The following is a 25,743-nucleotide window of genomic DNA, read 5'->3' as shown; positions in this document are numbered from 1 at the left end:
GCAAATGATAAACTGAATTGCCATAAACCAAAAGTATTACTGTAAGATGTCATCTGTCTATTATTTTCAAAATATAAAACCTAAAGTTTAATTACGTCACAATCCTAAAATGTATGATTACTGTACCACCTTTCAACATAAGGCCAAAACTTCACACTAATCTGAATTTCAGCCAATTATTTTCTTTCTTAAAACATACCAAGCCTTCTTCCTGCAGTCAGACTTTACACATCATACACCATCCATCGATAAAAACATAAATGTATTATTCTCAGTTCTGTTTTGCCTATCATAATTGGTCAGAAAACTACAGTAGGTGTTGAGACATTCGCTTAACTCATATCCCTCATCCTCAATCTATAGTATAAACAGCACCTGTTTCTCAACAGGTAATCACTCGGATAGCAGCCCTCCTAGTTACCAGGTAACAATAAGGAACATTTGGACAAGCAAAGGATTTATAAGAGTCGTTACAGTGCTGTTACGATGCCAAGATTGTTTTACAGCAATTGTCAATTCCCTGGAAAAAGGAATTGTACAACTTATTAGGTCATATTTTACTTCTTAACCAAGGGTACTGCCATCACAGGGGTTACCAAACTACAGGTTTGTGTTGTTCTGATTGAAGAGCATTTGATTCCTATATCACCTCTGAGATTTATTTTTTGGGGTAGGCTGAAACAAGCAGGGTTTATTAGTTAGTTAGTTATGGTGCTTTTCCATTAAGACTTACCCCACACCAGTGAGTTGCCAGTGTTTTATGTTAATATAGGCTCTAGTGTAATTGTGTTTCCATCAAGAGTGACTTGGGGCGTGCAGAATCAACAACCTCTGCATCATTCAAGCCAGTTGCTTTGTGGGAAGGTGTTACATTTCACAGTTAGCCTTTGCTATGTAAATGCCAGCTGAAAAGTTCCCAGGGCCTTGCCTTGGTTAGAGCAGGTCCGCCGGAGCCATGTCCCAGTGAGACAGGTGCTGGCCCACATGTCTGAGCCTTTTGGGTAAATCACTGGGGTAAATCCTCAATGGAAATGCACCATTAGTAAAAATTATAGTTCAAACATTCGATTTGAGATGTGAAACATGGCGACTGTCTCTACCATCACGATATCATCGTCACTGCAGTGAAGCGAGGACTAATAACTGATGTTCATTGGAAACCATAAAAAAAAAAAAAGATCAATCACTAACAGATCACTTGTTACATTTAAAACACTTCCCTCATTAAAACACGTTGTACTGTAACTGTGTCACATCTAGATCACTCCCCACTGTGTTAGGTTTAAAAACACCCCCCCTCAGTAAAACTCTCTCCACTGTGTAACATTTAAAACACTAGCACACTGACATGGCACAATAGGAATCTTAAACTTTGGAACAGTAATGCTTGGACATTGCACTTCATGAAATCACCTTTGACACTTCGTAAATAGAGAAGAGATCTTTGAGAAGACAGAAAAGTAGAGTCAAATTTATGCCATTTAGCAGACACTTTTATCCACAGCGATTTACAGTCATGCCTGCATACATTTTACGTATGGGTGAGGAATCAAACCCACAACCCTGGCATTACAAGTGCCACACTCTACCAACTGAGCTCGTTGTTTAAAAAAAACACAAGCGAAACAAACAAGATCATATGATGTAGAAATAAATATAAAGCAAAATATATAACACAGCTGTAGAAAATACACTTTTTACTCAATGTTACATGCAGTTTATTTCTTAGGCTGTTGGAAAATAAAAAACCAAGACAATATAATAATAATTTGGTGGGTGGCTTATATTTGTCCTATTTCACACATGTACAATGTGTATTAATACACGTGTGAATGGGAAATGTGTATTTTGCATATCCCAACTCCCGAGACACCCTCAGAGTGGGGTCACGGCCAGGGTATGCCATTATCAACGGCGGCCCTGGAGCAATTAGGTTTAAGTGCCTTGCTCAAGGTCACAGACAGATTTTCCACCTTGTCGGCTCTGGAATTCGAACTGGCGACCTTTCGGTTACTGGCCCAACGCTCTAACCACTAGGCTATCTGCCACCCTAGTACACCAACAATGCACAGCGTTTGGAAATCATTGAGTCCACTAGAGTCCATGAATTTACTGATGATTGTTCTTGTCGTCGTTGTACTTTGTTTCTTTATGTCGTAACAGTATGTCATTGAGCTATTTTGATCATGTGGATTGAGAAGCAAGTGTGGTATGTATGTATCGATAGAGTTGATTGCACTGAGACACAGATAAATAACAAGTCCCTGGTCAACTACTGACCTCTCCTTTCGCTCTGTCACCCTCCATCTCCCCTCAAGACCCCTGGTCCAGACCCTGGTCCTCCTTCAAAAGAGGCAAGAGGCTGGAATGCACAACGGAACAGGGGAGGATAAACTGGGGTTGGGTGGGGTGTTGGGGGAGGGGGTGCCGTGGTGAGTTGTGCGTGTGTGTTAGCGGTGGGAGTGCTTGGCGTCTGTTAAAGCAAGGTGGTTGTGTGTTGTGCGTGTCTTTGAGAGCGCATTAAGAAAAAAGTTAAGGCAGCACCAGAGGAAAGTATAAATATCCACCGTCGACATTTATGAAAAAACTAAACAAGTGTCGAGCCGGAGGGAGGGGAAAAAAGCGAAAGAACAACCACTGACTAATAAAAATCAGACAATAACACTAAAGACTCTTTTAAAAAAGGTGGGCAACAGAGCTATCTGCAAGGCATGCATGATGAACGCACATTAATACTGTTCCGTTTTGCTTGCCGTCCGTCACTCCACTCGTAACCTGCAGAGCCAACAGGGCTTCTGCAGTGAGAGGTCAGGACTGCACTGTATGGGGGCTGGGTCGGAGCAGGAGCCAACCAGAACCAAACTGTACCAGGCCAAAACAACAGATGAGTTCATGACAGAGGCCTGGGGTGTGTGTGCATTGTGTCCTGGTACAGATGTGGTCAAATATATTGGCACCCTTGCACAATTCACTATTTCTTCAAAAATAAGTTGAAATGGAAAACATTGTGTTCACACATGTATTTGTTTGACTTACAACTGCACAGGAACCCCCCCCCCCAAATAAAAAAACCTACATTTAGGTTTTTCGTCAAAGAAAATAAATGGCCTAGACTAATTTATTCAAAATTCGAATTAATTTGGTTGGAGGCAATTTCTCGTTTACTGTGTAATTTATCTCACACCTGTGGTAAGTTGCAGGTGCCTACAGGGTAAAAGAAAATAGCCATTCAACCAGTTTTGAAAAGAGAAAACAGAACATTCTGCTCCATAAGGGTGCCAATATATTTTACCTAATCTGTAGGTAGGGGAAAGGTTTTGGTGTCTCGGACATGGGAAATGTTCAGTGGTGCAAGGAGGGCCCGTTGCTCTGGGTTAAGGGGGCGAAGCCAGAGATGTCCAGGAAGACTGAGCGCATGAGGTCGTAGGACTTGTCGGAGAGGTCGGCCACGTCGTCTGACGTCATGCCCTTCGTCTCGATCTTCGGGAGGATCTTCAGCGTGATGGTCCCTAGTTTGAGCATAGCATCATCATCAGTCCAACCATCATTATCATCAGCACAAACATTATCAGCACAACCCTCATTCATCATCGTGTTTGCATGCAACCAAAAGACATCTTTCTATACATGTCATGAGCAGTTCATTTCAAGAGTACCTGTGTATGAGCCATTTCACAATGAATTAAAAACGTGATCTGTACCCGAGTTGAACAGCTTTTCTTTACGTAGGTAGAAGTTACTGTAGGAGGAGAACACGATGGGGATGATAGGAGCCTAGAACAGAGAGAGCGAGAGGGGAGAGAGAGTGAGCAAAACAAAAACGGAGGGAGAGCGAGAGAGTTACCATGACAGTTCGTTCCACATTCCATTCAAGCCCATGGTCCCAAAATACCATTATTTTTTCCAAGATAAGTAATCTACTTTTCAATGATTTTTCCCTCCCTCAGGCAAGACAAAGACAAACATGAACACACAGATACAGACAAATCACATGCATGGCTGAACCAGCTACACACAGACTGTCTGTACACACATCTACCTCCCCTCCATCCTTCCCTCCCCGCCATCCTTCCCTCCCTGACTGGTGCTGAGAGCTTGAACCATAGCAGAGCGAGACAGACTTCCAACCTTCAGGACAGCCAGACAGCAGCCTTTGAACTGAACAGAGAGAGATTACTGCTGCTTCTTCAGGGCCAAGCTTTCAAAGACTCATCCTTTGTGTATCCCCCACTCTCTCTGTTACCTCAGAAAACATATGTGTCTTTCTCTCACCCTCTCTCTCCCCAACGCTCATCCTATATCACCTTCTCTCGGTTACCTCAGAAACCCTTTCCATTACGTGCTCTGCGTCTCTCTCCCTCTGTATCGCTCTCTCCGTCCCTCTCTATGTCTCTCGCTCTGGCTCTTTCTTTCTTTCTTTCTCAGACAAAGGCAGTGAAAATATCTGAAAATCAGATCATGTTCATTCAGTACCCACGCTAGGTTGTCAGCTCCCCCTTGTGTCCTAAATAGGTATAATACCCACGACCATAACCCCATACTACCAGAGCCCCTCTACCCAGTAACCAACACCTAAATCTAAATCCAGATCAACACACACACACACCAACTGCCTCCAAATAGAGTGACCACTGGAATTGAGGCATGCACGCACACGGACACACACAGCCATGCGGCTCACCTGTGCCTGCACTGCCAGGTGGAAGGCTCCCTTCTTGAAGGGCAGCAGGTCGCTCCTCTGGTTCCGTGTGCCCTCAGGGAACACCCACAGCCGGATCTACCGGGGACAAAAGGTCAGGGGTCAAAGGTGAGGCCCATGAGGAAGCATGGGACAGTATGTCAATATCAGTGGTGGAGATAGACCTAGATACTCAGCCAGAAATTAGAATACAAAACGCACAACTATCAAGTATTCAAACTTGAATGGGTTAAGTTTCAGGACATATTGGCTTGGGAATGGAATAAACCAGTCGCTCAAAGTCTTATGATCTATGTCACTCTCTGGCATCATTGCCAATCAGGCTGGAGTTAATCATGACTTAGGCATGGCCCAGAGTACAGCAGAAGGCTACATGTATAATCATGTGGTCCCATAGATTAGTCCTGTAGAATTACTTGGTCGTCCAGCATGGTCTTGGCAGCTTCGGCCATTACACTCTTGGCGTCGCTGGTCTTCTTGCGGTTGATGAAGACGATGCCGCCTAGCCAGGACACGATGCCCACCGTGCCCGCGTACACCAGCTCCTTCTTGGCAATCATGGTGCAACGATCTGGGAGAACCTCCATTAGACCTGGGGATTGGAGAGGATCTGTTAGTATCCGTTACAGGATCTGGTAGGATCTCCATTAGACCGGGGGGAGAAAAGGATCTTTGAGAGGATTTGTTAGTGGAAATCTAGCCTATTAGATCCGTTAGAGGATCTTTTAGACCTGATAACTGGGATATTTTATGTTCTGTATGAACTCAGTCATGTGGGGTTGAATCTAACTGAATTTTTGTACAACGATTCCATTGACCCCACTGAATGATTTGGAATGAGACGATGGCCTTTAACGCACAGTAGCCTGATTAGTATTGAGTCGCCAGAAGATAGGACATTTTTCTGACCATGAACGGTGGTCTAAAGTTTGCATGGAGGTAAGGACATTCTCACGCCAAGTTCAGTTTTTATAAATGCCAACTTTTGCGGGAAAACTGGCACACGCATGTTTTGGGGTATATTTTCTAAGTACGCAACATTTATAAATGAGGCCCCTGATCGGTTGTTCTACTCAAGACAATAATTAATTGCATCATTACTGTATCTGGGATGAGCTTTGGCCTGTTACTATCTTATCTCACACTAGCCTTGTGAACAGACAGCTATTGAAATATGTCATTTATTTGTGTGGTGGCTGAAGCAATCCGTAATGTTTTTCATTTGACTTCTCTGTTATTTGGTCCTGGGTCTGGTCGCCATGCCTTGCAGTGAGTTGTCTGTAGCTAATGAAATCAGTAGTGTATTGCAGGACTCCATTTAGTCACATTTTGCGACCTTTTGACTTGGCAGCGCGCATATTTTTTTATTTATTGGTCACGTTGATGCAAGCTGCACATTCTACATGGTCACCTCAATCAAAACCATGACTAGGAGGCTAAAACCATGCCTTGGTCAAACACTAAAGTACATTATCCTCATGATTCCTGTAATGAAAGTGTCTGCTTGCCCCTGTATCCGTTTTTGCTGGGGCCTGCTGCTGTGTCATGCGAGCCACTCTAGCTCTCCTTTAAAAAGGAAATAATCAATTGTTTTTCTCTCAAATTGATGGGAAAACACAGCTATCCTGTTGTCAAAGTTTGGGAGAGGATGTTCTCAGCTTTCTGTAGGTGTACTTTTTATTTCTCAACTCTCAATAGCAACTATTTTACAAACAAGATATTTGATATGGCTTCGAGATATGGAGCGTGGGAAATGCGCATTGGCCATTGCGAGTACATAGGCTTTATTGGGCGGTAAGCTACAACTGCAAAATAAATTGGGACATTACATTTACTGTTAGATTATGGCTACTAGCAGTGGGTATTAGATTTAGAGTTAGCGATCTAGCTAATGTGTTTTGAGTTTCCATTTACTGAAGTGGTGAATTAGCCCCAAATAAATGTGCCTATAATATTAGAGCACATACAGATGCATGCAAATTCATTCAATTCTGCCGCCCTATTTTAACAATAAAATATAACAATAGCACAACTGTCTACCCAAAATGCATGACAATCACTGGATTAGGTTGCACATAAAAACATTTTGTATCACAACATGAAAAGATTAAACGCATTTCTTCCATATCATCTCAGTAGTCTATTACACTTTTTAACAAAGCACTGTGAATGACTTTATAAGATGATTTTTAAGAAATCTATTGCGCCACGCCGCAGAAAAAAATTGGTGCAACTAAATCACGGGCTGGTGCCACAAACTGAAAAATGTGGTGCCACCAGGGAACATTTTTAGTCTGGAGCCCTGTATTGATCGTTTGAGCGGGTCTGATCTATATTGTTGGCTGGTTGTTTATTTTGGTGTCCTGTCAGCCCAGCCAGGTGAGAGTAGCTGGTTTGATATGGTGCACTCTGGGATAAGGTGGGCAGTATAAAGGAAACGGGGTAACACCTGACTCCTCGATCTGTGTGTGTGTAACCGAGATAGAGCGACCTGTGTTTCCCATTTCGCAGCCAACAAAGTGCTCTTTGAGGGAAGCGGGCAGAGAGAGAAGCTAGGGCAGAAGGCTGGGGCTGTTCATTACAGGATTTGGATCAGCAGGTGGAGCAGTAGTTCATATCTACAGTCGTGGTCAAAAGTTTTGAGAATGACACAAAATACTAATTTTCAAAGTCTGCTGCCTCAGTTTTGATGATGGCAATTTGCATATACTCCAGAATGTCATGAAGAGTGATCAGATTAATTGCAATTAATTGCAAAGTCCCTCTTTGCCATGAAAATGAACTTAATCCCCCAAAAACTTTTCCACTGCATTTCAGCCCTGCAACAAAAGGACTAGCTGCCATCATGTCAGTGATTCTCCCGTTAACACAGGTGAGAGTGTTGATGAGGACAAGGCTGGAGATCACTCTGTCATGCTGATTGAGTTAGAATAACAGACTGGAAGCTTTAAAAAGGAGTGTGGTGGTTGAAATCATTGTTCTTCCTCTGTTAACCAAGGTTACCTGCAAGGAAACACGTGCCGTCATCATTGCTTTGCACAAAAAGGGCTTCACAGGCAAGGATTTTGCTGCTAGTAAGATTGCACCTAAATCAACCATTTATCGAATCATCAAGAGCTTCAAGGCGAGAGGTTCAATTGTTGTGAAGAAGGCGTCAGGGCACCCAAGAAAGTCCAGCAAGCGCCAGGACCGTCTCCTAAAGTTGATTCAGCTGCGGGATCGGGGCACCATCAGTGCAGAGCTTGCTCAGGAATGGCAGCAGGCAGGTGTGAGTGCATCTGCACGCACAGTGAGGCGAAGACTTTTGGAGGATGCCTCTTCTCTCCAGGAAAAACATCAGGGACAGACTGATATTCTGCAAAAAGGTACAGGGATTGGACTGCTGAGGACTGGGGTAAAGTCATTTTCTCTGATGAATCCCCTTTCCGATTGTTTGGGGCATCCGGAAAACACCTTGTCCGGAGAAGACAAGGTGAGCGCTACCATCAGTACTGTGTCATGCCAACAGTAAAGCATCCTGAGACCATTCATGTGTGGGGTTGCTTCTCACAATTTTGCCTAAGAACACCGCCATGAATAAAGAATGGTACCAACACATCCTCCGAGAGCAACTTCTCCCAACCATCTAATAACAGTTTGGTGACGACCAATGCCTTTTCCAGCATGATGGAGCACCTTGCCATAAGGCAAAAGTGAAAACTAAATGGTTTGGGCAACAAAACATCGACATTTTGGGTCCATGGCCAGGAAACTCCCCAGACCTTAATCCCATCCTCAAGAAGCGGGTGGACAAACAAAAACCCACAAATTCTGTCAAACTCCAAGCATTGATTATGCAAGAATGGGCTGCCATCAGTCAGGATGTGGCCCAGAAGTTAATTGACAGCATGCCAGGGCGGATTGCAGAGATCTTGAAAAAGAAGGGTCAACACTGCAAATATTGACTCTTTGCATAAACTTAATGTAATTGTCAATAAAAGCCTTTGACACTTATGGAATGCTTGTAATTATACTTCAGTATACCATAGTAACATCTGACAAAAATATCTCATAACACTGAAGCAGCGAACTTTGTGAAGACCAATACTTGTGTCATTCTCAAAACCTTTGACCACGACTGTATGATGGGAGGTTGGTAGGGATGTGCATCTTTCCCTTTCAAGACGATTTGATACGCATCTAGATACATGGGCGCCGATATGATACAGGAACGATACGTTTCAGTTTTAAACAATTTGCGCGATTCGGTTTGATTAGAGGAAAGCATCAACGTGATTCGGTTTGATGGGATAAGATTTGATGCACTAACATTTGTTGCATGAACACATTCATTTTCCATTCTAAATTAGAATATGCTGCTGATGAAGCTCATGAGCTGGACCTCTCTCTCTCTGTGTGTGAGTGAGTGTGTGTGTAAATGTAAACTGAGTGTACAAAACATTAGGAACACCTTCCTAATATTGAGTTACACCCCCTTTTGCCCTCAGAACAGCCTCAATTCATCGGGGCATGGACTCTACAAGGTGTCAAAAGCGTTTCACAGGGATGCTGGCCCATGTTGACCCCAATGCTTCCCACAGTTGTGTCAAGTTGGCTAGATGTCCTTTGGGTGGTGGACCATTCTTAAAACACACGGGAAACTGTCAAACGTGAAAAACCCAGCAGCATTGCAGTTCTTGACACACTCAAACCGGTGCGCCTGGCACCTACCACCATACCCCGTTAAAGGCACTGAAATCTTTTGTGTTGCCCATTTACCCTCAATCGCACACACACAATCCATGTCTCAAGGCTTAAAAAGTCATTCTTCAACCTGTCTCCTCCCCTTCATCTACACTGATTGAAGTGGATTTAACAAGTGACATCACTAAGGGATCATAGCGTCCACCTGGATTCACCTGGTCAGTCTGTCATGGAAAGCGCAGGTGTTCCTAATGTTTTATACACTCAGTGTATGTCTATGAAGGCACCTGAGCTGAGCCATATGGGAAACTGGGCATCTACCACCCCAGTACACGACACACTGAAGTAGTGTGAAATGCACTCATAAGGAACATGTAAATAGAGGCTTTTTTGCTGGCGTTCTATAAGAACTCCCCCTTGTTCCGTCACCAGGGGAGTAAAGTGCGAGTGTTCGTTCACGAAAGGTAAGCTCTCTCTCGCGGTCACACAATCTCAATTTTCTCCATCCCACGCCATCCATCCATTCCTCCCTTTCTCTCCTGTTGTCAGTCTCCTGGCTTGCAGCCTGCTCACGCCACTCAGCCAACACCCAGACACACACCAACTCCGCCAGCCAGCAGTGAAGGCGAAAACACACTGAGGCCAAATCAGCAGCCTCACGACAGAGATTTAGGGGGTATGCTAAGAGATGAGGCACACACACACGTAGCATAACCTAGACCTTATAGGAATCCAGTAGGAGAGACATGCTAAGAATTCCTCTCCTCCTCTGCTCACTGACACCGTGAGAGACTGACTTCCCAACTCTGAAAAACAGACCGCTCATCACAACATGATCTCCAAAGACGTTTCAATCAAAAGGACTTTACAATATACACAAAATCTCCCAATACCCAAGGTGATCACTTTTGATGTGAAAATGCACAACATAATCTGCACTCTATACAGCCAGTCAGCCACCTCCTGGCACTATTTAGGGCTAGTGCTGCACAATCCTCTGGTGCCAAGCATAATGCATTTCATATTGATCCTGGCTTTTCCCTACAGTCAAATACACCTGTAACCTCATTATCTACAAAATAATCCACCATCTTAAAACAGTGCTGTTGATTGATTACATGCACCAGTCTGGCCCTAGAGTTAGGCTTCAGTCTCTGTTGGATTTGGACTAACTTCCTTAGACAGCCATGTCAGTGATCAAGTCTAGTGTGATGCTATACCAAATGACAGTTGTCAGTCTGTACGCATAGAAACCATTAGTGTATCCCCATTATACTCTTCTCTCAGAATAGAGTGCCCTGTGACTGCACTCAAACCATTACTAGAGGAATCCCTTAGGACGTAAGCTATGGAGGGTCAAATGGAGTTAGTGGAAAGGGAGACGCCCAGTGTTAGCATACAATACAAGTTTGATTCATATAGGGGAAGCCCTGATTCTATCCAAAAGTGTGTGTGTATGTTTTCAACCTTCCCAAGTTCTCCCATGTCACCCCGCTCCTCCGCACACTCCACTGGCGTCCAGTCGAAGCTTGCATCCACTACAAGACCATGGTGCTTACCTATGGAACAGCAAGAGGTACTGCCCCTCCCTACCTTCAGGCTATGCTCAAACCCTACACCCCAACCCGAGCACTCCGGTCTCTTGGCCCTAGGGCAGCTCCCGCTCAGCCCAGTCCAAGCTCTTCTCTGTCCTGGCACTCCAATGATGGGACCAGCTTCCCCCTGAAGCCAGGACAGCAGAGTCCCTGCCCATCTTCCGAAAACATCTGAAACCCTACCTCTTCAAACAGTATCGTAAATAATCCTCACTTAACCAGCACTTGCACTTGACCCACCCCCCCTTCTAGCTCTGACTCTACTGATAGCTACGTTATTGAGGTACTTTCTATGCCTGTGATATGTGGTTGTCCCACCTAGCTATTTTAAGATGAATGCACTAACTGTAAGTTGCTCTGGATAAGAGCGTCTGCTAAATTACTCAAATGTCAAATGCGTGGATCTGTGTGTGTGTGTGCAGGCACGTCCGTCTGCGCGTGTCCGTCTGGTCATCTGTTTGTGTGTCCCGTACCCAGAACGTCCAGGGAGCTCTGGTGGTTGGAGATGATGACGTAGGGTCCCTCTGTCTGCAGGTGTTCCAAGCCACTCACGTCGAACCTCAGACCCAGGAAGTACTTAACATGACGAACCAGAGCACGGACCACCCTGGAGACAGGAAAGAACACAGCAATGTTCAATTCAATCTTGATCTGAAAACCATTTTCAGTGTTAAACGATCCGACTCTGCATCCATGAGTGTTTCAGAGCACCAAATCTGCTCCCTCAGTGATCAGCAACGGAGCAGACTTAATGCTCTCAAACACTGCTACGGTCTCAATTAACTAAGGCTGTGAGAAAATACAAGATTTGTCTGTTTGTAGCAGTATGTTGGACTGAACGAAATGTGCTCAATAAGTAACCTAAAAGCTCAGATGAAGGTAGAAGAGGCCGACACGATAGCTTTAATAAAACAAGTGATACGAGAAAGAGCAGTGTGCGGATTTCTCTTTTCTTTGAACTCCATAAGTAACCTAACATACGTTTGAAATGTTTTGACTGTTCAAGTACTCGCATGATTTTTGGGGGAGTACATTATTATTTTCATGTATTTTTTTACTCACTGGGAGAAAAATAAAATTGCACTTCTATATGTCAAAAGTGCACAACAATGCCTAATTTATCATAATCATTACAGATAACAAATCCTAATTGCTAAACTAGCTCTAGTGCCGAGTTGGACCGCCGTTTTCCTCCAGAACAGCCTGAATTCTTCGGGGCATGGAAACATTGCTCAATTGGTATCAAGGGACCGAACGTGTGCCAGGAAAACCTTCCCCACACCATTACGCCACCGACACCAGCCTGTACCATTGACACCAGGCAGGACAGGGCCATGGACTTATGTTGCTTACGCCAAATCCGGACTCTGCCATCAGCATGATGCAACAGGATCCGGGATTCGTCAGACCAGGCAATGTTTTTCCATTCCACAATTGTCCACTGGAGCCGCTTCTGGAGTCTTTTTTTAGCTGATAGGAGTGGAACCCGGTGTGGTCGTCTGCTGCAATAGCCCATCCGTGACAAAGACCGACGAATTGTGCGTTCCGAAATGCCGTTCTGCGCCATTATATGCCTGTTTGTGGCCTGCCTATTAGCTTGCACGATTCTTGCCATACTCATTTGACCTCTCGTCAATGAGCTGTTTTCACCCACAGGACTGTTTGTTTGTTTGTCGCACCCTTCTCGGTTAACCCTAGACACTGTCATGCATGAAAAGCCCAGGAGGTCGGCCGTTTCTGAGATACTGGAACCGGCGCACCTGGCACCGGCGATCATACCACGCTCAAAGTTGCTTAGGTCACTCGTTTTGCCCATTCTAACATTCAATCGAACAGTAACTGAACGCCTCAATGCCCGTCTACCTGCTTTATTTAGCAAGCCACGGCCACATGACTCAATGTCTGTAGGAGCAAACCACCATTTGTGAACGGGGTGGTGTACCTAATAAACTGGCCAATGAGTATATTCAGTCAATAAAAAACTATTGCCATTTAAGATTAATTTATTGAAACCGTAATATCAACTGGTTATATTATACTGTGTAACACAATCTTCAAAAAGGCAGTAACCTCAGCAGTGGTGCTTGCTTGTAGAAGCCTATGGCTGTGCAATGACATAGCCTCTTATTTCCTGAGCCCTTATCACATTCAAGACACCCATTTAATAGCATGAAAAAAGTTGCCGGTGCAAAGTAATGCACGTCTGGACTCATTTTTGAAACAGGGCCGGTTTTATTTTTTTACGCAAAGAATAAAATAAATACACACACACACACACACACACACACACACACACACACATCCTTTAAAAAATATATTTTCCTTTATTACTTTCCAACCCCACCACCCCTCCCCTAATTGGAGTAAACTAGTGAACAACGCTTAGGCCTCTACTTCCAGCTTACACATAGTATATACAATTTTATGGACACAGTCAATTTTACAATAGATCTATTTTGTTTGTTTTTACTCCTGAACTCCCTCTACACTCAACCTCTCCGATCATTTTCATGATGTCCATCCGGTTTGCTTCTATATGCCATATCTTTCAAACTGTGCTCTTTCACAAAAGTTCTTAACCTATAAACTTATTATGGACACAGTATGTTTTACATTAGTTATCTTGTTGTTATTAGTCCCAAACGGGGCTTAGTTTGGCGCATTGAAAGACCATTTTTTCAGGGTTACAAAACAAAATCTGTCTTATTTTCGATATAGGCCAACAGATGTTCGATTAAGTTTATTCTGCCGGTTCTGTCAAATTTTCTAAATAGATTAACAATTCCACATTGAAGACTACATGGTGATTAATTACGGCCATGACATCTGTTTGATGAGTAGGCCTAAAATTGATTCTGATGAAAATACGCTCCGTCTTTATCAAACTAATGTTTTTGCATATTTTCAGTGTAGAACCTGTCTATGTTTATTGAGGGAGATGGGTTATAGCCTACGCTAACCCATTCTAAATGGCACTAGCAGTTTGCAAAGTAGCCTAAGCGGAAAATAGACGGGACGCAATTATTCCAAAAGTTTCAGCTCGTTTTGGAAAACAGTCCCGTGTTCTCATTAAGCCCACTTCCATATTTGGATTCAAATAAAAAAAGAACACATTGCTGCTGTTTAATGTTTCAACCAATTCATCTGGTTGTTATATCTATACCCGTTTTTATTCTAAGCCAATCAGATGTTTCATTTATTAAGTTGACAGTTATTTGCAAGTTCCCAGTAACTTTGGTGTTGAGGCGACCCTCAGAAACAAATTATCCTTATTTATTTATTTTTTTTACCTTCTCAGATAAGTGATCATGTCACTTAGAGGAAGATATCTTTTTTTGCTACAAACGTTTTTTGCTACAAAACATGGTTAGGCTAGATGAAGAACATAGTCTGCTGCTGGCATCACATGTACCATTACAAACAAAACATGGTTAGGCTAGATGAAGAGCATTGTCTGCTGTTCTTGTTCTTAAACAACCACAATAAGGGGAAGGAAATGGCTCTCTGTAGGTTCTCTCTCTGTGCCCTGTCATGAAAGCAATCAATTGTGGACGTCAATCCAAAAAATGTTACTGTTATGTATTTAGGGAAGTCAAAACATTTTTAGTGTAAATTTAAGACTAAAACCAGATATAAACTATGTGGAAAAGATACTGGAGCTATTTACATTTTTAAATAAGCTCATCTTTGGAGAACCACCCGAATAAAAAACTACAGTCAGGGAGAATCTAAATGTCCAAAAATGTCATTGATTTTGTTATAACGTTTGAGTCACTCAGATAGCATAAGAACAAGGCATAAGCCATGGCAAAATGTGTAGAATTGCAGGAAATTAGCTTTAAAAGTAACTGTCCAGTGTTTTCAGATTCTTAGGAAATATGACCTATAATTAATGGTAAAAAAAAAAAAAGTAATTAAGTATGTTAAAATGCAGCTTTTCTGTGTTTATTTATTTGTACCCCATTAGCTTTTGCAGAAGCAGCAGCTACTCTTCCTGGGGTCCACAAAAAACACAAAACATGACAAGTAACAAAACACTGATAGACAAGGACAGTCACACAAATTTAAAATACAACGATATACCAACAATACAACCAAAATATTTTACAAACAATACAACTCAAAAATAATTGTGTTAGTGTGTGTGTGTGTGTCCCCTCACAGTCCCAGCGTTCCACGAGTTGTTGTTTAAATCAGTTTTTTAAAGGTAATTTTGCTGTTTGGTTGAGTAATTGGAGATGGGAGTTCCATGCGATCATGGCTCTGTATAAAACTGCATTGCTGTGAATCTGTTTTGAACCTCGGGACAGTGAAGAGACCCCTGGTGGCATGTATGGGTGTCTGAGCTAAATGTTACTTGATTATGCAGACAATCTGGAATTTGTCACAGTAATATTCCTCAAAAAAATACAAGAGAAGCAGGTAATCTCTTGTCAACCCTCAACAAGGAAAGACTGGCATCCATGTTGTTGATGTTAGTTCTGTATGTGCAGTTACGGCAAGGCGTGCTGCTCTGTTTTGAGCCAGCTGCAGCTTTGCTACCTCTTTCTTTGCTGCAGTTGACCATATTACCCGACAGTAATCAAGATGAAACAAGACCAGAGCCTGAACAACTAGTTCAGTTTTTATAAAAGACATACCCCTCCCAATCTTCACAACAACTCTGTCAATATGACTTGACCATGATAATAAACAAACCAATGTTATACCTAGGAGTTAAGCTTTCTGTAGGAATGGTGTGGGGGTACCCAAACAACAGAATGGTGTGGGCATATATAGGGCTGTGGTGTCATAATTTTGTCAGCCAGTAATTATAATGCAAATGAATGCCATTCTCACGGTAACTGACCGTTAATTAACATAAGCATGTTTAGCGTCTCCGAGGTTCCATGCATACAAGCTGCTGATGCGCGACTTTGGAACAGCTACAATTTAAAAAGTTGAATAAATCAATTTTAAATAGCCTACACGTCACAGTAAAATCCATTATTTATTTAGTTGTGATAGGCCTATAAAACTGGGAATTTCGTAGAAATCAAAACACAAGGGCTGTACGATGCGACTATATTGATGATTTGGAAAAAGTTGCAAAAAAAAGTTATGCACTCTGATCCTCGCGCTTGCCATGGAGAGAAAGAGACAATTGCACTGCTGCTCTGCTTGTCAATGGAAGGTGGAATTAAAATGACAGAATTAAAAGTGAAATGAGAATTAAGATCCAAAAGGTTGGCTGCTATTTACGTTATAATCTGATGTAGCTCAGTTGGTAGAGCATGGCGTTTGCAACGCCAGGGTTGTGGGTTTGATTCCCACGGGGGGCCAGTATGAAAAATACAAAAAATAATGTATGCACTCACTAACTGTAAGTCGCTCTGGATAAGAGCGTCTGCTAAATGACTAAAATGTCAATGTAAATGTTATGTGTAGGCTAACTGTAGGACGGTGAGAAGCGCAGTAACGTTATTGCTAGCCTCAATTAGCTAGCGTCTCTCGGTTTGATGCATTCAAGATAGGTGCTACGTAACCGGATGGGATGATAAATAACTATCAAGAAGTTGGTCTAGCGAGCAATAACAGTGGTTGCGGTCTCTCCCTCCGTGCCTGCGCTGGTGCTCCGAGCCTCCCATGTTTTACTCAAACACACCAAACGGCCTCCGCTCCCTAATAGCCTACTGCTGCTCGCTCTGTGCCTCTCACTCTCCCCCTTTCTCCATGGCTCCGGTTTAATAAAAACAAATGTGCTTTTCTGCCGCTTCCCTCACTCGGATCGGACCGATTGTCCTTTAGCATTGTTCGAGTTCCAACAGACAAAAGGTTCAAACGTTCCAATCTAACTGACCAATCAGAGGTTTGTTTGGACAAGGCTGTAGCAGGCATGGAAACAGGGGCAGACTGACAGAGGGGGATTTGAGTCCATTCAGGAGGAGAGAGAGAAGGGCATGGGGAGAGAGAGTTGACATAATCCAGTGAGAAGGGTTGACAAGAACACACTAAACAGCAGCACGTCATGGTTCACTATCACACCGACAGGTCTGTAATACTGCTGGCACTTGGCATCATAAGTCATTCCCCTTGAGCAGCTAGGAGGCAATAGGTTAGTTAGTGTCAAAATACCCTGTTTGTTTTCATCACAAAACTCAGTGTGATAATTCACAATGGAATCTTGGCGACTGTTGACAGCAGCATTACGATTCCATTTGTCTGGAACGTCAGATAGGGGATCAGACAATTCCGTCGCTGTTCTGGCTGAGGCTGAAGTGACTCTTCAGTTGGCTTCAATGTTTGCTACGTTGCATGACGGTTTGTACTGAATGATACGTTTCCACAAAACGGTGCGCAACGTTCTTTAACAGCCTTTATGGTACGTTTAAACCTATTTGGTGGGTGTGGCGAGGTGAAGCCTGATCAATATGGGTGTGACCATCTGAAATCGCAAAACTCGTGCAGCAGACCATATGGCAGGGATCATTACATTTACATTTTAGTCATTTAGCAGACGCTCTTATCCAGAGCGACTTACATGAGGATTTAGGGTTAAGTGCCTTGCATAAGGGCACAGACAGATTTTTCACCTAGTCGGCTCATCAACTAGATTCAGCCGCTGGTCGATTTTTTTATTGAACGGATGGTCAGGATGCCGCAACATAATTACAAATAATTGGTAGACTGCAAATTGAATGCAAGAAGCCCAAACAGATATAATATTAAACTAAAACATAATTTAAAACCTTGCTTATTTGTATATGATCACGTCTCTCTATTATGCGTGGGAATACTTGAGAACAGATTTCCCAAAATAAACTCACTTGAAGCAGATTTCATGGTGCTAAAAAAATAAAACAAGTGTCCAATGAAACATTCTTGCTCAGAAAACATGGGGGGCCAAATTCGGCCGGGGGCCGCAAGTTGGAGAACCCTGCCATATGTTAACTTCCCTCTGGGCCACCATAATCACAACGTTTTTCCAACTTATCGTTCAGTACAGTACCATTTCCATTGAATTCAACGTTGCACACCATTCTGTCGTACTGAACACAACCCTGGGTCAGTCACAGAGCGAGCAAGGGTCAAAAACTTCCCAATTCCCACTACTACAAATTTGAGGACAGGCTGTGCCGTCCTTCCATTCCAAATCAGTGAACTCTTTCTAATATGGCCTGCCCCGCCTCTCTATCTGTGTCAGTGTCTGGGTCCCTGTCGCTTTCTCTTCTTCTCGCACGCCCACTCTCCCTCTCTGTCCGTTTCTCACACACTTGTTAGCGACAGTGTATAGGGTCCAGCGCCGGACACCCTTTAGGTTAATAGAGATAGAATGCTGCCTGGTGCAACATGACACCACTGCCAATACTGCTGATCTGCACGCCTGGCTGTGAAATGGTTCAGTTATTCCAAGAGTACTGAGCCTGAGCCAGGTCAGCCTGCCCTGCCCTGCGTTATCACTAAACTAACAAGGCCAACAGGCAGCACATGCTGGCGGAGGCCATCCATTGATTTCTAGGGGAAGACATAACAACCAGTCGGTAACATGACCCCAACCAGGAGGGACATTCAGTTCTATCTTACCCCCACCTCTCCTCTCTTGGTAATTACCGGATACAGTCACTCGTGTCCAATAGGCCGTGTCTGTCCACAGTACAATACCCAATCCCCCTATCCTAAATTAAATGGCCAGTTGTTACTTGGCAACCATCCTAAACACTGTAAAAAATGATTTATTCTCGATTCCAACATGGATGTGGTAGTATTGGTTTAATTTAGACTAAAATCATTGCCATTTTGCTTTGCATGCATTAGCCTTCCAAATAACTTATCTGAATGAATGGAAATTTCGTAGTCTAATGTGTGGGGCTAGCCTAAAGATTCCAACCTTACGGTCGCTGTAAGTAGGCTACATCTTCCCTGTAAGGTCGGAATGACAGGCTGCCACTATCAGGACACCACGGAGCCGGCGCGAGATATAGCTTGGAAAACGTACCTCAATCCAGGGATGGGAGATGGCACTTTACTCTTAATTATTCCGTTATCCAAAATGATACAGAGAAGATTGAAATACTGCTCGTTTTTAATTAAACTGCCGTTTTCATCAGTTTTCATCCTAGGCTAGTTAATGCTAAAGCAACCCCTTGGAATCGACTACACTTCCAGTAGCTACCCACCCCAACGATAGACATCACATTTTCATGGAATCCAATGGGCTGCTATAGCATTAGCTAGCCCAGCATGCTAACGAAAACAGCAGTTTAATTTAAAACTAGTAGTATTCCAATCTTCTCGATTCATCGCTCAAGGATAATTAGGAGTATAGCGACATATTCCATTCCTGGATTGAGGTACAATTCCAGCCATATACCGCACCGGGCTCCACTGTCCACATTCTGGCATAGCACCGTTCCGACTAGTCACGAAACATGGCGATGTCTTCAATTCTGTAGGCCACGCCATGCACATTTACACAGGAAAAACCTAAACATCCCTTGTTTGTCATGAATGTTGAATTAAAGTATATTTGAATTTACTCTGCCAAATGTCAGCTGTTAGAAATTTGAGACAAAATATCCACAGGAAAATATTATTAAACATACTTCAAAACAGGGGTCTGTGTGTGTGTGGCAATCAATAAGTGTTTGCTCATGACCAAAGGCACGTGCACAATACTGAAGTGCATGCATACTATAAGGTGTTTACATGGTTTTATGCATGTGCCAGTTGATTATAAAAAAAAGATGGGTAAACAATACTTTGTGGATATTTGTCTCAAATTTCGAGCAACTGAAGGACCAACTGTAGAGACAACCAGTAGAGTAAGTTCGAATCTAATTGTATTAAACATGCTGGTTTGTAAGGGAAATGTCCACGATTTTGCAGTGGTTTGTTTCAGACTGTATACCAATAATTGGTATCAAATAAAGTTTTATTAGGCAATGTTCCGAATAGCGAGAAGAAACGAACGAAAGTCGGATTCCAATGGCTAGTATGGGGCATGATGCTAAACTAAAGGAATTCAGTTGACATTAAACCAACTGATGAAACCAAACATCCTCTTTCCTTGGTCCTGTTTAGACTTGAAATATTGACACACAATCTATGCCAAAAATCATGGATTAAAGTGGCATTTTCTGCAGTCTATTGTTGATTTACATCTGTGCAAAAAAACACACGCCTGTTGGATATGGTGTTCCAACCCGGTTTCCAGCCACGAAATGTCGGGCCCAGAGGCCATGTCTGGATGCGAGGTGACTCTAACGTTAGCAAGCTAGCTAGTATTAGCCGCCTAGTTCAGAAAGTCCCAAACATCTGGCAATTCATTTGCAGCTAGCTAGCTAAGTTTGCTTTCTTTCCAACCGCTGGATAACTACCTCGCATTACGTTACAAAATGTTGCAACCAACAGGTGAAAAAAATATCAGCAAAATGGCTTATTGATAAATTAGGGTAGAGCACAGATTGATGTTATGTTTGCATTATTTCAGTATTTGGCAAGCTAGCCATCTTCCATTCACACGATCAAACGAAACGTTAGCTAGCAAAGCACGGCTCGCGCTGTTGTGCAACCTGGAACTTACCTCATGTTTTCAACGTCCCTGCCGCCGCATTTCATTATACTAAGCGGAATCGCAATCGCACCCAAAACCATCATATAGGCCACGTAGAAACACTTTTTAAAATAAAAAACAAAGGTGCTGCTGGTCCATAGCAGAAGTGGGACCAGCAGCATTAGGAATACCCAGAGCGCATCCATACTGATTCCTTCGAGGATATTGCCAGAAAAAGCTGACGTTACTGTAGCTAGTGTGTGAGCGGCACTATGGCACCGACTGACATTACAACTTCCAAGGCAAACACCACTTGTGCACAACTCGTTCTCTATGTGAAAATAAGGCGACCCTTTCAACCGTCAACAACAAATATGACAACACTTTTCAGTCGACGATGGCGCAGGCAGCCTCAAGTAGTTGTTCCGATATGAAATTCGATTGTTTCTTCTGTTTCCGGTGGCACACGCGTACGGTTCTTCTGCAAAGATGGGCAGTATAAATCCAGACGGTTGAGGTGCCATAATACCCATAAAACCTAGCGGTCAAACAGGGAAATGGTTCCAATCGTTTTTCCACTATTAATTATACTTAAAGGGAATTTTAGAAACACTTCAAATAAGGGCTGTGTTTCCTGTAGACTTACCCTGGCGTGACGTTTTGATAACCATGTAAGACTCTCGGACAAGGTGACTTTTATCAATATATTTGTCTCTATTTACTCTCAGATTCAAAAATGCTAATTAGCATCAAAGTAGACATCATGCAAGACTACAGATCTCTGCAAGCTCCTGGCATCATCTCTAGCTGACACCTTTGCTAACATGTATTGTGTCAATTTAAAACTTGCACAAGACAGTTCACATAATTGTCCATAAAAAAAATTCACCCAATGTATTCATTACTAAATTTAGCTAACATTAGATAGTTAATGCAGAGATTCTTACCTTTGCCTTGATTCAGCAGTCTTGTCCAGATCATCATGGTATTCGTAGTTCTTTATGATAGTCACATTAGCAGCAATTAGCATTTCATTTTGGGGGGGTGAATACAGGTGAATATATTGATAAAACTCACCTTGTCCTAAAGAGATTTACATGGTTATCAAAATGTCACGCCAGGGTAAGCCAACACGAAACACAGCCCTTATTTGAAGTGTTTCTAAAAATCCTATGGGAAAAATGAATGGTGGAAAAACAATTGGAACCATTTCCTTGTTTGACTGCTAGGTTTTATGGGTATTATGACTCATATTGTGGTACTCTATTTCTGTTACATGTATTTGAAATACATATTTTAATTACTTCTGATGATTTTGTCATTTAAGTTACTCTGGGCTGAACTACACTCTAATGTATTTTCAAAATACTGTAATTTGTATTTTCAAAATACTTTTCTATACAATTTTTTTATAGCGGTTCACATTTTGTGGTCTGCCTTTCACCCTGCATTGGTAACAGAAGTCTGATAGCACTATGGATCGGTGTGATAAGAGCATCTGCTAAATGAACAAAATATAAATTTATATGTAAAAATATTGTTAATTATTTGTTGAGGGAAAATGTACTTAATACGATTGTTATATGTTATTGTCTCACCTAGCTATCTTAAGATGAATGCATTAATTGTATGTTGCTATGGATAAGAGCATCTGCTAAATGACTAAAATGTAAATATAATGAACAATTGCAAAGCATGCTGAGTATTATTCTAATGAGTTCCACCCCCGAAACAAGGCCAATAATAATACCCAGTGTCCTTTGCAGTTCATTTTGGTTCATCTGGAGTACTCACTAAACACAAATGCTTTGTTTGTAAATTATGTCTGAGTGTTGGAGTGTGCCCCTGGCTATCCGTAAATAACAAAAACAAGAAAATTGTGTAGTCTGTTTTGCTTAATATAAGGAATTTGAAATGATTTATACTTTTACCTTTGATACTTAAGTATATTTTAGCAATTCCATTTACTTTTGATACTTAAGTATATTTAAAACCAAATACTTTTAGACTTTAACTCAAGTACTCAAATACTGTAATAATGGTTCCCTGAAGTAAGGGAAGGTAGAAGCTTTGTACTGTGACTAATATTTTCTGGTAAAAAAAATTTTTTTCATGTCAAGTCATTACATTTTAAATAACATTACAGGTTTGAGGTAGCCTGGAGTCATTGCATTCAGCTAATGACTTAGGCTGCTGATCTCAGTCTCTAAAGATTTGGTTAATTCTGTTTTTATTAGGCATGTATTTCCAAAACAAAGCAGCTGCCAACAATTTCTGATTTGATTACACATGTATTTCCAAAGCTAAACATAGTGGGCACATTGAAAAATGCATTATTGCTGTTGATGCCTGGGGCCAAACTCAGGTTGAAACTCAAGTTATTTGTCATCCTCTTAACATCTTCATAAGATATTTGTTGGGCTGTGCAGCATCTTATTCTCTCTCCCTTTCCCGTTCTCTCTCTCGTGGCTAGTGGTGACTGTTTAACAGTCTGATGGCCTGGAGATAGAAGCTGTTTCTCAGTCTCTCGGTCCCAGCTTTGATGCACCTATACTGTCTCCGCCTTCTAGATGGTAGCGGGGTGAACAGGCTGTGGCTCGGGTGGCTGAGGTCCTTGATTATGTTCTTGGCCTTCCTGTGACACAGGGTGCTGTAGATGTCCTGGAGGGCAGGCAGTGTGCCCCTGGTGATGCGTTGGGCTGACCGCACCACCCCCTGAAGAGCCCTGCAGTTGCGGACGGTGCAATTGCCATACCAGGCGGTGATACAGCCTAACAGGATGCTCTCAATGGTGCATCTGTAGAAGTTCATGAGGGTCTTAGGCAAGACCCTCACGAAGCCAAATTTCTTCAGCCTCCTGAGTTTGAAGAGGCACTGTTGCGCCTTCTTCACCACACTGTCTGTGTGAAGGGACCATTTCAGGTTGTCAGTGATGTGCACGCAGAGGAACGTGAAGCTTTTGACCCTCTCTACCGCGGCCCCGTCGATATGGATGGGGGCGTGCTCTCTCTGCTGTCTCCTGTAGTCCAGGAGATATATACAATATGCTGTGCATTCTGAAAAGTTTTTCTACATTTTGTTAAATTACAGCCTTATTCTAAAATGTATTCAATAAAAAAAATCCCTCATTAATCTACACGCAGTACTCCAAAATGACAAAGCGAAAACAGGTTTTTAGAATTTTTAGCAAGTTTATTAAAAATAAAAAACAGAAATACCTTATTTACATAAGTATTCAGACCCTTTGCTATGAGACTCAAAATTGAGCTCAGGTGCATCATGTTTCCATTGATCATCCTTGAGATGTTTCTACAACTTGATTGGAGTCCACCTGTGGTAAATTCAATTGATTGGACATGATTTGGAAAGCCACACACCTGTCTATATAAGGTCCCATAGTGGACAGCGCATGTTAGAGCTAAAATCAAGCCGAGGGAGGATTGTGTCAAGGCACAGATCTGGGGAAGGGTACCAAAAAATGTCTGCAGCATTGAAGGTCCCCAGGAACACAGTGGCCTCCATCATTCTTAAATGGAAGAAGTTTGGAACCGCCAAGACTCTTCCTAGAGCTGGCCACCCGGCCTAACTGAGCAATCGGGGGAGAAGGGCCTTGGTCAGGGAGGTGACCAAGAACCCGATGGTCACTTTGACAGAGCTCCAGAGTTCCTCTGTGGAGATGGGAGAACCTTCCAGATGGACAACCATCTCTGCAGCACTCCACCAATCAGGCATTTATGGTAAAGTGGCCAGACGGAAGCCACTCCTCAGTAAAAGGCACATGACAGCCCACTTGGAGTAGGCCAAAAGGCATCTAAAGGACTCTCAGACCATGCGAAACAAGATTCTCTGGTCTGATGAAACCAAGATTGAACTCTTTGGCCTGAATGCCAAGCGTTACATCTGGAGGAAACCTGGCACCATCCCTACAGTGAAGCATGGTGGTGGCAGCATCATGCTGTGGGGATGTTTTTCATCGGCAGGGACTGGGAGACTAGTCAGGATTCAGGGAAAGATAAACGGAACAAAGTACAGAGAGTTCCTTGATGAAAACCTGCTCAAGAGCCCTCAGGACCTCAGACTGGGGTGAAGGTTCACCTTCCAACAGGATAACGACCCTAAGCACACAGCCAAGACAACACAGGAGTGGCTTCGGGACAAGTCTCTGAATGTCTTTGAGTGGCCTAGACAGAGCCCGGACTTGAACCCAATCGAACATCTCTGGAGAGACCTGAAAATGTCTGTGCAGCGACGCTCCCCATCCAACCTGACAGAGCTTGAGAGGATCTGCAGAAAAGAATGGGAGAAACTCCCCAAATACAGGTGTGCAAAGCTTGTAGCGTCATACCCAAGAAGACTCAAGGCTGTAATCGCTGCCAAAGGTGTTTCAACAAAGTACTGAGTAAAGGGTCTGAATACTTGTGTAAATGTGATATTTCAGTTTTTAAATTTTTTATAAATTAGCAAACATTTCTAAAAACCTGTTTTTGCTTTGTCATTATGGGGTATTGTGTGTAGATTGAGGGGAAAAATCTATTCAATCCATTTCAGAATAAGACTAACATAAGAAAATGTGTAAAGAATCAAGGGGTCTGAATACTTTCCATATGCACTGTATATACAATATCTGAAGTAAATGATGCATTAGACATTCATACAATGTTCCGCATGCCCTCTCATATAGAAATCTTCTTTGACTTCTATCTAAGGATGACTCATGTTTGACTCACACATCGTGGGACAGAGCTGAGGACACTCTGATATACATGTTGGTGGACTCCCTACCAGCACTCAGTACACTCAGCGAGATGGACCTGATGGTTTGAGGTCTTCAATACAAAAAAGGGAAAAAAAAAAATATATATATATATTGTTTGTTTCGTTTGTACAACAAAGTCCTTGTCAACTATGGTCTAAGCTTAACCAGATTTCATCATTTCTGACCGTGAAGAGACGTTTACGTTTATCCCTATTATAAATTAAGTTGTTCAGGAGTCAATGTGCCAGATTTAGATTACAGCTATAACGGGATTAGTTGTGATAATCCAGGAGTGTAATCCAGCCCTGCCCGGCGCCTCAGGTCTCAGACCGTGTATCTGCTGTTTGTTAACTAGAGACGCTTTGGACCGATGCCAGATAATTAATCCTTGAGTGACTGCAGTGATTCTTATTGTACTCAATCAAAGACTAGTTTTTGATTGAAGGTTTTGATTGAGTAGAACAGCAGTTTCAGGATT

At 42.6% G+C, this 25,743-nt stretch overlaps 2 protein-coding genes across 2 annotated transcripts in view; one reads left to right on the top strand and one right to left on the bottom strand.

Moving 5' to 3' along the window:
- Window positions 1-1,611: 1,611 nt before the first annotated feature.
- LOC121541478 (1-acyl-sn-glycerol-3-phosphate acyltransferase alpha) lies at window positions 1,612-21,007 on the bottom strand. The gene is made up of 6 exons (XM_041850516.2): window positions 20,540-21,007; window positions 11,451-11,584; window positions 5,116-5,291; window positions 4,682-4,777; window positions 3,702-3,774; window positions 1,612-3,509 (listed from the first exon to the last, which is right to left on the bottom strand). The coding sequence occupies exons 1-6, from the start codon at window positions 20,713-20,715 to the stop codon at window positions 3,343-3,345; spliced, it is 822 nt and encodes a 273-aa protein (XP_041706450.1). The 5' UTR covers window positions 20,716-21,007; the 3' UTR covers window positions 1,612-3,342.
- Window positions 19,691-25,743, top strand: part of LOC121541477 (divergent protein kinase domain 1B) — a 33,529-nt gene continuing 27,476 nt past the window's right edge. The window contains exon 1 of the mRNA XM_041850514.2: window positions 19,691-19,778. Within this exon, the coding sequence (XP_041706448.2) occupies window positions 19,701-19,778 (78 nt within the window). The 5' untranslated portion in view covers window positions 19,691-19,700. The remainder of the gene's footprint in view (window positions 19,779-25,743) is intronic.

The sequence above is a fragment of the Coregonus clupeaformis genome, chromosome 27, assembly GCF_020615455.1.
Source record: "Coregonus clupeaformis isolate EN_2021a chromosome 27, ASM2061545v1, whole genome shotgun sequence".
In the NCBI taxonomy this organism is placed as follows: Eukaryota; Metazoa; Chordata; class Actinopteri; order Salmoniformes; family Salmonidae; genus Coregonus; species Coregonus clupeaformis.
Note: the sequence above shows the minus strand (reverse complement) of the source record. Positions and strands in the feature narration are given on the sequence as shown.

Coding starts and splice junctions, on each gene's coding strand:
- LOC121541478 (XM_041850516.2), bottom strand. CDS start 20,715: ATGGATGCGCTCTGGGTATTCCTAATGCTGCTGGTCCCACTTCTGCTA. Junction 11,585..20,539: donor AGGGACGTTGAAAACATGAG/GTAAGTTCCAGG, acceptor TCCTGTCTCCAG/GGTGGTCCGTGCTCTGGTTC. Junction 3,510..3,701: donor AGAAAAGCTGTTCAACTCGG/GTACAGATCACG, acceptor TGCTCAAACTAG/GGACCATCACGCTGAAGATC.